The following is a 12308-nucleotide window of genomic DNA, read 5'->3' as shown; positions in this document are numbered from 1 at the left end:
GACATTCTAATTATCCCAAAGGACAAAATTAATTTTAATTAACTTCAATTTTAGAAAGCTAAACATACGTACCCACTATATGGCATTGTTGCATGGCAGGGGGAGGAGTGTTGGGAGAGAGAAAGGGACAGGAAACAAGCAGATGGTAATATTACAGTTGCCAGAGGCTTTGTTAGGATCAACTACTATTCCTGTTTCCAGAAAAATTTAATAAAGGGCAGCTGTTAGGAAGCAGGTATGATGAAACGATCACTGTAATGAGAATTAGAAGCCCTGCCCTTCTAATCTCATCTTCGTCACTGGCTCACAGTGGCCTTGAGCTGCTTCTCCTTTCAAACATTACAAATCAACAATCTGTAATATGTGGGGATTGGATAAATCTATCTCCAAAGTCCCTTGAAGTTTAAATGATCTATGTTTATGCTTTGTTTTGCCTATGAAAAATGTAGGCCAACCACTTAATCTTCTCAGACCAATTTGTATAGGTAAATTAGAAACTGTAATTCTCTGAATTCAATCATTTAATCAATAAACATTAAGTGCCTACTACATGCCAGGTAGTATGCTAATCACTGGAACCAGTGCTCAACAGCATTCATAATAAAGGCTTCTAGACCAGCTTCTCCTGGTTTGTCAGTCAAGAAGACTGAGTTTAGTCTAGACCTTTCAATACCCTGCAAAAGTTTTTTGAAAATTTCTTTTGGAAGTGCCAAGGATAGAAAGCAAAAATTCTTTGCAATGTTGAAATTAATGAAGATCATATGGGATATATGACTATAAAGATTCCTAAACTTATTGCTAAAAATGTTGATTTTAGCCTATAAATTCTTTTGTCTGCAATTTAGTACCTCATTAAAACTGATCAGTTTTGTATTTTGTAATTTGTGATTTTTATTAATTTCATGAGCCTTAAAATATGCATCAGATCTACTTACTGGGAAATGTGAAGTTTTTAGTGGGTTTCATCTATAAGTAAATATTGAGATTTTTTCACAAAAAATGTCAACCCAATTTTTGAGCATTTGTGTGTAGTTGGGGGGGTTGATTTTAGAATACTTTTAAAAGATGAATTATTTTTTCTGAAAAGGAATGAGAAAGAAACACACCAGATTACTTGACTCAGTGACTAGATTAGCAATAAAAAAGAAAAAATATGAAAGGCAGAGTAATGTAATGGAAAGTAGGCCATCCTTGGGAACAACAAAACCTGGGTTCTGCTCCCACTTACTCACACTGGTTACATGACCACTTAACCTCTCATTGCTATAGGCATCTCCTTAGACTTTCAGTTGCTGAGAAGAGACTGCAGACCTTCTATAGTGGACGTAGTTTCCTCATCTAGGAATTCTCTAAATCAGTAAATTAACAGATCTAGTCCATCTACTAAATACTAAACTTCAACTCTCTTTTTTAGTGATTCCTAAAATTGTGCCTTTATGAGATCAATAAGTAGGATTTTATGTTCTACTATTATTCTAAAGCCTAAGGGGCACCTCAATACACTTGGGTGTGGTGGATTGTGTGACAAAGAAACTATTCATGTCATTATTTTAATGATAGCTTTCTTGTTTTAAATGACATGATTAATACGAAGAATGGCTACTATGTAGCTTGAAACAGATTTTGTTTTTCTTCCTGTCATAATGTTTTACTTGGAGGAAATCAGGAGAATTTTGGTGAAACAACCTTATTCTTATCACTGAGAAGAGGAAGAGGGAAGAATATGTAAACAACCTTTTCTCTACAGTCTTGTCTATGTCAAGTGTCAATACTTAACTATTTTATAGAAGAGTGGAATTGATTAGTGGTTGGCTTTTCTACAGCTAAAATGAGATATTCAGTCACTCTGTTACCCTTTGTTGGAAGTTACTTTGAGGGGTAGGAAAGGGATGAGTTTATTCCAAATGCTTTAACTGAAACCTTTCATTTTTATCAAGTTTGAAACATGAAAAGTTGCTTTCTGGAGATTTCATTCTTAAAAATTACAGGGTTTAATGGGACAGGATGGATCACCTGGTCAACCTGGAATACCTGGATTGAAGGTAAGCTAAAATTTAATTAGTAACAATGGAATCTTATGTAACCAGGCTTATTATTTTAATTGTTTCTTTATAATCTAAGCCATCCTAGATATTTATAATTTCCATAAGTAAAGTAAAGAAATTTTCTTTTCTTCCATTTCCTGGCCTGTCTTCTCCAATCCTGTCCTTTCTTCTCTTTTCCTCTCCTTTCCTCTTTCCTTCTCTGCTCTCCATGAACAATCATTTATTAAGAGCTATGGGCTAGGAGCTATGCCTGGTACTGGGGATACAAAGAAAAAGCAAGAAGAGTCAGAAATACCATTGTAGTAGCCTCCTTTATTTACTCAAATTGATCGTAGGATCCAGTCAAGTAAGATTACTTTTCAATGACTGGGAACACAGTTTCATATATAGGTTGGAATTGAGAAAACTATTTTGAATCATTATTATTTAGTCATTTCAGTCATGTCCAGTTCTTTGTGGCAAAGATACTGTAGTGGCATGCCATTTCCTTCTCTAACTGTTTTTATAGAAAAAGAATTATAGCAAACAGGGTTAAATGATTGGCCCAGGGTTTCGCTGTTATCAAGCGTCTGATCAGGTCTTCCTGATTGTAAGCTGGGCACTTTGTCCACTGAACCATAAGCATTTGATATGATTTTGAAACTAAGGAAAGTGATGGACGTTCTTTGTTTGGAATTGTTCAGATGTGTATCAAAATTCATCAGTCCTATACCTACCTGTAAGAAAAAAGAACTGTTGCTGACTTTCAGAGATGAATTAATTCTTAAAGTCCCCTTGAGTCCTATGAATTTTTAGGAGACATGCTCCCCAGCCCGAGAGCTTTCCTATGTTCAATGGCTTTGATTATCTGACACACATTGTGGATGCAGGGCCTGAAATATATCAGTGTGGTCTGACGAGTCAATGAAAGAAACAATATGTTTTTTCTAGAAAAGCAGACCAGTTTACTTCTTATTCGTTTCTAGAATTAAGATATTTTATATTCTTTAAAATGGTATTTGGTTAGAGTACCCAGTTGTACCCTTTTTTCACATGGCATGAATACTTTTTTATGAATTGATCCTTTTTAACAGCTTGAAAAGTTATATTTTGACAACTGAATCCAATTTTAAATGCCATCATTTAAGACAGCGCTACAGTGAATTACAAATATAAGTTAAGAACCTTTTTTGTGAAGTGAAATTTAATTTCATTTATAAATTTTGATTTTTGAATGTATTTTCTTTAAATGAGGCACAAGTCACCATTGCCCTCTAGGAGACACCCCTTATGACAGTATATTTGGTCATGGCTTTTGTTTGTTTTTTCCTACTTAACATAAATATATCCTGGAACTTGTTATGCATAAAAATAAAATGGGAAGATACAAATAATTGGACTTATTCTGTCATATCTCTTGGATGAAGAAAAAGAATGAGGTCTAATTAGAATAGACAACCAATGAACCAACACTTTCTTTAAGTTTAATAAACAAATAAATCTTGATTCTTTTTATTAGCATAGGGATGACTTGAATAATATGAACAATAAATACAAGGCTAATTTGGGAAGGAGAGATTAAGTCAAGACCTGGGGTGAGGAACCTACAGCCTCAAGGCCACATGTGGTCCTCTAGGACCTCAAGTGTGACCCTCTGACTGAATTCAAACTTCACAGAACAAACTTGTTTGGATTCAAAGGGCCACACTTGAGGACCTATGTGGCCTCAAGGATGCAGCTTCCCCGCTGCTGATTTCTGATGCCTTGTTTTCCCTTGTCTACTAGAAGGTTATTATAGCAGTCCAGATGAGATGATTAGATCTCAAACTAGTATGTTGGCCTTTTTATTGGAGAGAAGGGGATAGATATGTAAGATGTTGCAAAGATAGAATCAAACTAGACTGCAAAGTGTTAGATATATGAACTTAATAGAGGAAGAGTCGAGTTTCAGTTTAAATTTTTTATTAGTGACCGAGAGTACAGTAGTGATCTTAATATAAGTAGGGGTTATCAGAGGGGTCGGCTTTGTGAGGGCAAATGATGGGGTCCATTTTTTAAAATACTGGAATTGAGATTTCAATGGAACACTGATGGAGATGTCCAGCAGACAATCAATGTTGAACTGGAATTTGGGAGAGAAGTTATGAATGTATTTGTCTGCATATGTGTGTATACACACACATACATGCAGATGTGTATACAGACCTATATATTATATATGCAAGTAATTATTTGTGGTGCATTACTATATGCACACATACATATGCATGTATGGAGTCATTTATGTTGAAATGATAATTGAATTGATGGAAACTGATCACCAAGGGAGAGAGGGCAGAGGGAGATGAGACAAGAGTCCATGACAAAGCTTTGGAAAATATTTTGGTCTGGATGAATTATCAACATAAGTGACTGAGAGGGAGGAGCTATACAGGAAGGATCAGTGTTCGAAACGTAGTTGATGAAACGTATCTCACCACTTGACACAGATATGATAGATTAAAGATGCAGAAGGACATAGGTATTTTCAAGCACTGTCAATGTATGGATTTGCTTTGCAGGACTGTACATGTATGTTAAAAGGGAGGGCTTCTCTTTTATGTTTGAGGAGAGGTTGGGTAAGTTAGTGGGCAGTAATAGAAACAAAGACAATAAAAGAACACGAATAAAACATTTTAAAATGTACAGAATTCAACAGAAAGAAGGTGTAGAAGTTGAAACAAATACTTAGAAGAATTGTTAGTACTTTGTTAAATTCTCTCTGTGTGTATCCATATATTTACCATAATGTATGAATTCTTATCTACCAGAGATCAAAACATGTGACCTAAAACAAGGTTGATACATAAAAACTGTTACATGTAAAAGCTTGATGTGATATTGTGGTTAGCTAATATGATAGTTTGTCTTGTTCCCTCTAAGCATATAATTATCCTATTGTATCTCTCGATTATGCCCTCTAGGTCTTTTACCTGTCATAAAACGGTCCCTGTTATTTATGAATTAGAATGAACTAGAGGTTATCTTCTCACAAATTATCTTCTGGAAGTGTTGGAGTAAATACATTTTTATTTGAAGAGGCAACATGACATAGTGGAAAAAAAGAGCTGGGTTCAAGTTTTACTACAGACATATATTAGATATGTGACCCTGAGCCAGTAATTTTACCTCTCTGTGCTCTAGTGATATGAAACTCAAATAAAGACAGATACCTGATGCCCCATATTGACTTAGAAAACCACAGCTTAACATTATCTACCATGTATTGTATTTTTATTTATTTTTGTTAAACATTTCCCAATTACCTATGAATCCAACTTAGCAGTTTGGGAGAGTTTGACACCTCTGCTGTAGAGAGACAGCTCAATAAGCTGCAGAGAAGGTGTTGCTCCTCATTGGTAGGGGGAGTATTCTCTTTTGGGAGCTTCCTCTTCCTATTTGGTCTCTATCCAAACAGGATAGAGTCACCCTATGTCTATGCCATTTTTGAAGAGAAGGTGAATCCCTTTCATTATATTGAAAGTAACATAGATGCCATTTTTGAGGAAGATCATTAGTGAAGTATCCCTTAAAAAACCTAAGTAGGTCTTGTTCTTTTGAGCATTTATAGAAATTACTTGGAAGAAAGCATCAGTCATACATGTTAACTTTCCAGGTAACATTAAACTGGGAGGAATTGCTTATATTTTTGATGATAGACGTAGGATCCAGTAAAACCTGAATAGACTAAAATTGTAGAACCAGTTGAACAAGATGAAATGTCTTAAGTATGCTTATATATGTATGGTTTCAGGTAATAAACAAGTTTAGGAGAGGGAAAGAAACATGACTTAAAATAAAATTATGTGAGAATGAAATACTTAACATGTCTAGTGTAGACTACAATTGCCTACATTATATGCATAGAGGGAATAAGAAAAATCACCATATTAGATGACAACAGTATTAAACTGGGCTTTTATGTGATGTAACAGTTGTGTTTTAGGCCACATGAGTGAATAGCATGATGTGGAGTAAGAAAAAAAAACTAATTCAATCTGAGTCTGTACTAACACAGTGTCCAGAGAGAAAGATAATAGTACCCTTGTAATTTGTTCAGGTGAAGCAATGTTCAGAGTATTATTGTCAGTTCTGAGTGAAACATTTTAGGAGTGGAGGTATTGGCAAGTTCTAGTCTTTGCAGAGAGAATACTGGATGAGGTGGGAAACAAAATTGCCATATTCAGGGGTATATAGGAGCCAGCTTAAACTAGTTTTGAAAACAGATTGTTGGAAATTATAAAAGCCCTATTTTAAAGTGATTCAGAAATGTGAAGTCCTCCCAAATGGAATAACATTCAATTCAACTTTTGTGTTTTCATGTTTTAAACAATCCTTTCAACAGATCTTCATAAATATCTTTGGTTAATGTGCATGACTAAAGTTTATTACTCCAATCTCAAACAAATAAACAAACAAGGCAAAAGAATCCCAACCCTTCTTGCTGTTCTATTAACAGGGAAATAGAGGTGAACCTGGAATTCAAGGAACATCGGGATCTCCTGGGATCAAGGTAATTTTGTTTTTGGTTAATTTGGAAATGATCCAGAGTAAATCATAGTAAGGAACATCATTTTCTTCTATTTATTAAATAAAGAAGGATTTAATGTGGTGAATTTTAAAAGTTTTTCTTTCATTTTTGAGTACATGAAATTAATCAGTACAGCTATCATGGATACAAACTAAACAAATAGCCATAACCAGTATGGGGTTACTTTGCTTCTCTTTTGATTATTTACCATTATTTGCATGATGGCAAACGTGATGCTATTGACCTACCATTAGCAGTGATGTACTTTCAGTTGTTTTTCCAAATAGTGTTGATAGTTTTTGGGTTTTTTTTTGCTAGTCCACCCATAGTCTCTTCCCATTGCCATTGAAAACAAAGAGCATGTACTTAGAGTTCTACAGGTCAGGTTGATCCAGGATTGAATTTGTACAAGGCTAAGACATTGGAGATACTTTTATTTTCCCCATATCAAGTGATAGGTTCTCACTGTTCATTATGGGGATACTTGGATCACATTAGCAATCAATCAGTCCATCAACAAGTTTACTATGTGCCAGACACTTTGCTAAATTCTGGGAATACAAAAAATAAGCAATAAGTGTTTTCCATAGCCCAAAGACCTCCCCATGGGCTTTCTAATGGGCATCAACTTCCTGGCTATACAAAAGTGGAAACAGGAGATCCCAGGAATGGGCACATTCCAGGCCTGGTTCCATTGCTATAAAGATAATTGAGCTGAATATAATTGGCATTTAAACCTAACCAGTTAAATATCTTGGAGATGGTTCAGGATGATTTCTTTTATCTTCTAAATACATGATGCAGTGGGAAAAAAAAACTGAATTTAGAGGTAGAGGGCATAGGATCAAAGCTTTGCTCTTTATCACCTGCTTAAATTTGGGAAAATCATAGCCTCTCAGGATCTCAGTTTTCCTCAGTGGAAAATGAAGTAATTGGGTTATATTACTTTTAGCATATCTTCCAGGTCTATCTCTATAGTCCTCTAATTCATCAAAAGATATAAATGTAACATATAGTGAGAAGCAAAGAATATCTCCCATAAAGTGATTTAAATGTCTTTTTATTATCAGAAAGAGACAATTATTCCCCTTTTAATAATGAAAAAGCATCCAAAGGTCAGAGCTGGAGGGAATGCATTTTAAAATTGAGTTATAAAACTCCCCCTAACCTGAATGTCAATTTAATAATAGCAAAATGGGAAAAATAATTACATAAAGCAAAGAAATTGTGTAGTAAAGGAAAAAAAAGGCTAGTGTACAATAATATTTTTGAATCCACCAAACATTATGTAATGTCTTTCATAACTTTGTTATATGTATATAACAAAGTCTTTCAGGACTTTGTTCTATTTTCTCTAAGAGATACAAAAATAATGATAGATCACTGCCCTCAAAGCAATCACAGTCTATACAATAGTATGTCAGAAATAAATAATGAAAAATAAAATAAGCTAAGTTACTAAGAAAAGTATAGAATATAAGAAAGCTCAAAAGATAGTCTTCCAGATGAAAGAACCAGCGTTGATTTCACAAAGGAGGTAACATTTAAGTATAGTAACATGATCCAATATAAAGAGTAAACAATGAATCTGGAGCGAAAAGTTGTTGTTTAATCCTTTTTAAGTCGTTTCTGACTTTTTGTGACCCCAGTTGGGGTTCTCTTGGCAAAGATACTGGAATGATTTGCCATTTCTTTCTCCAGTTCATTTTACAGATGAGGAAACTGAGGTAAACAGGGTTAAGTGACTCTCAAAGGGTAACACAGGCAGGAAGTGTCTAAGGTCATATTTAAACCCAGGAAGAGGAGTCCTGACTCCAGGACTAGCACTCTATCCGCTGTGCCACCAAGCTGCCCAAGACCTGTACTCAAATTCTGACTCTGACCTTTATTACATTTGTGGACTTGTAAAAATCATTTAACATCCTTGAGCTTCAGTTTCCTCATTTGTAGAATGAAGAAGTTGGAGGTCATGGCTTGTAAGTTACCTTGTACTTTGTGGTCTGTGACACATATAAACAATAAACTTGAAGATTTTCAGTAGGTACCATATCTATGCAGTAAGCTTTGTGGAACACTTGATATACACTATCCCCAGTGAGGGAGAAGTTTGAGCAGAGCCAAGAAAGAGGGTGATGTCAAGAAAGAGGGTGATGTATTTAAGGAAATGTATAAAATTTAAGCAACAATAAAAAAGTCAACAAGTCAACAATATGCATTTATTAAACATATACTATCGCTGAAGTACCATGCTAAGAGCTGGAAATGCAAAGAAAGGCAAAGGCAGTCTCTGCTCTCAAGGAGCTCATTTTGCGACACAAAGGTACAAATACTTCAGGGTGCCAACAGCCAGTTTCATGAGTGAGGGTTCTCCCTGAACAGAAACAGATTTCAAAATTAGCTGATAGCCGGCATGAAGTTTTCTGTGCATGTACTAGAAATAAGCAAACAAATAAATGAATAAATGAACAAATAATAAAACGTGATTGGCAATCTCCTGATGATAGCCCTTTCCACATTCTGCTGTTAGTGCTTGAATGGCAGTTTTTTAGTCAGGTCCATACTTGAAGACTCTACAGTTGTATATGGTAGGACCTGCTAAAGCTTGTCTGCCAGTGACCTATGTCTACTTCCAAGCCTCAATAACACATCACTTTAGGATTTTAGTGGAGAAAAGATTTTTTAAAAATACTGATAGTAATGAAGTAAATTAAGCATTTATTATTGGTAAGTCATAAATATTTGGGGTGAGAATTTCAATTGACTAAAAGAAATAGACACAAGAAAATACAATTCTAACTTTATTTAACTTTCTGAACATAGGTAGTATCTACAACATGAATCAGTCACTTTGAAAGCCCTAATATGGGAATGCCACATTCCAGATGTTAGTATTTTGACAAAGGCAGTTTTTAGTTTGATTTCAACTGACAAATCAATGGTATTCATGGAACCATTCAATTTCCTAGGGAGAACAAGGAGTGTCAGGCCCCCCAGGAGAGCCAGGATATCCAGGCTTACCTGGGACACCAGGGAAAAAGGTATGTATTTATGATGATGGTTTCTTTTTAGTAAACTCTTTTTATGAATCTTTTTAAGTCCATGAAAGTAATACCACTAGAATACAGCATTGTAATTTTTTAGAATTTATTGTATGCTTTGCAATTATTTTAGAAAAGCATTTATTTTTGTCTCCTCACACTGTCTTATAAAGAAGGAGGGGAGAAAGGAAAGAAGGAAGGGGGATCTCATAGCAAATATGCACAGTCATGCTAAGCATGTTCTCTCATTGACCATGTCCAAAAGTGCATGTTTCCTTCTGCACCTGGAGTCCATGATCCTTCTGTCAGTAAGTGGGCAGCACATTTCCTTAAAGGCTCTCTGCGATTTCAGTTTATTACTGCATTTTTCAGAGTTCTCAGGTCATTCAGTGTTGTTCTTTGCCATGTTCCTGCCATTTGACAGTTCCTGGTTACGCTCACTTCAGTTTATATCAATTCATATAGATCTTCCCAGTTTCCTCTGAAACAGTCATAAGAAACTTTGTTTTTCACTGTGTAATATAAACATTACAGTGTACACATATGCCGTGACTTATATAGCTATTTCTTAATGTGTCTATCCCTTAGTTCCTCATTTTTGCTACTAAAAAAAGCTGCTATACACATAATAAATGTGCATGCGTACATGAATACACATATGTATACATAGACATTATATGCTGTATGAACATATACATTTATTAAAAACTGTGTCTCTCTATATAAAGTATCTATATATACACGCACATATGTACATATGTGTGTATTTTTATACACATGTGTATGCATGTATGCATGTATAATTGCCGAGTCATTTTCAGTCATGACCCCATTGGGATTTTATTGGCAGAGATGCTGGAGTTGTTTGCCATTTCCTTCTTCAGCTCCTTTTACAGATGAGGAAACTGAGGCAAACAGGGTCATACAGGTATAAGTGTCTGAGATTGCATTTGAATTCATGAAGATGCGTCTCCCAGATTCCAAGCCCACTGCGCCACCTAGCTATCTATGTTCCTTTTCCTGTTTCTTTGATCTTTTTGCAGTATAATCCCAGTAGTGGGATTGTTAGGTCATGGTTTATTGACTTTTGGGACATGGTTCCAAATTCTTCTTCAGAATGATTATACCAAATCATAGCTCTTGGTGTACTGTTTTCCCAGAGCCCCTCTAATATGTCATTTTCTTCTCATATCATTTTTATCAAGCTGATGATTACAAGGTAAAACCTTAGAGTTGATCTAATTTGCATTTCCTTAATTTTCAATGATTTTGAGTATTTTTTTTCATATAATTGTTAGTAGGATTTCTTCCTTTAAAAACTGTCCGTTATTTCTTGTTTAAAAATCTCTCTGTCTGTGTGTCTCTCTGTCTGTCTGTCTTTCTCTCTGTCTCTCTCATAATTAATGAATATTCACCACTGTGACACAATGCCTTAGCATGTATTCTCATGTATGTTCATATCATGTGTTGTTTAGATGAAGGTATCCTAGAAGGTCGTTGCTTTGACCAAGTCTCTAGGATACAAAGTAGAGGGTTGAGTAAAATTATTAATGAATTCAGATAATAAGGATTATTTAAAAAATGAATCTATGCGATATCTACTCACCTTAATGGTCTTTACAGAAGTAAAGAAAACCTGGTGGGCTATCAGATAGGGAACCAACAAATGAAGATTTTACCTGCTATAATATTAAGTATGAACACATATCCTTAACAAATTAGTTAGTGAATACAATGAAAGTCCTATATGTTCAGGTGGCCTAGAAAGTAATAAATGCTTGTTGAAGCTAATTCAGAATAAACAACCTAAAGGTGAATGATGGTATCAGGTAAACTAGAACAGCGGGGGATCTGAGTAGAGGAGAAATAAAAAAAAATAAATCTCTGGTTACTAAAAGATATGAACCATATATGTGTTCGTTTGTGACTAGTGTTCTAGGGGCACAGACCCTTTCCAGAATAAATGTCTACGCATATACCATCAAACTGATATGTTTCATATTTCCCCCAAATTAATCATTTCAGTCCTCAGAGATTCACATTGGATCCCGTGGAACATATCCAACCAGCTGGAGTTGTGTGTTCTCAAGTGATTATTAATTTGAACTCTGAGCTTCTATGTGGGGCCAAAATAATGTAGATGAGGAGGGGGAAGAAAGACCATCCAAATATCTGGTTCCCTGTATGTCCTACGAGCTTGGATAGAGTTTGATTTACGTTTTAAAACACTTAAAATTAAGCCTTAATCTGAACCCTGGTGAAAAAAGCTTTGCCTCATGAACAATAAATCAGTTATTAATTAACATTTATCACACTCTTAATATGTGCCAGGCACTGGGCTAGGTCCTGGGGACACAAAGACAAAGTTGAAACCCTGTATGCTCTTGAGAAATTAAAGGGTTGTAATTTCATAGACACTTGGACAGGAAACTGTTTATTAGGAGTTCTATCACATTTGTAAAAAATACAATGTATACTTTGGTGTACACACATGAATACACACATACACACACAAACACACACACACACACATTCCTTGATAGAATGCAATTTCTTTGAAATCTGTGTTTCTTTCCTTTTCCTTCCTTCCTTCCTTCCTTCCTTCCTTCCTTCCTTCCTTCCTTCCTTCCTTCCTTCCTTCCTTCCTATGATTGCACAGATTTAAAAAACATTTTA

At 35.2% G+C, this 12308-nt stretch overlaps 1 protein-coding gene across 1 annotated transcript in view; it reads left to right on the top strand.

Annotated features, from left to right (window-relative positions):
* The window catches only part of COL21A1 (collagen type XXI alpha 1 chain), a 228191-nt gene that overhangs the window by 194239 nt on the left and 21644 nt on the right, over nucleotides 1-12308 (top strand). The window contains exons 21-23 of the mRNA XM_072642503.1: nucleotides 1989-2042; nucleotides 6523-6576; nucleotides 9561-9632. Of these exons, the coding sequence (XP_072498604.1) occupies nucleotides 1989-2042; nucleotides 6523-6576; nucleotides 9561-9632 (180 nt within the window). The remainder of the gene's footprint in view (nucleotides 1-1988; nucleotides 2043-6522; nucleotides 6577-9560; nucleotides 9633-12308) is intronic.

This window comes from Notamacropus eugenii, chromosome 2, assembly GCF_028372415.1.
Source record: "Notamacropus eugenii isolate mMacEug1 chromosome 2, mMacEug1.pri_v2, whole genome shotgun sequence".
NCBI classification, from domain to species: Eukaryota; Metazoa; Chordata; class Mammalia; order Diprotodontia; family Macropodidae; genus Notamacropus; species Notamacropus eugenii.
The sequence above is the reverse complement of the archived record's forward strand: the minus strand, read 5'-3'. Positions and strand labels throughout refer to the sequence as shown.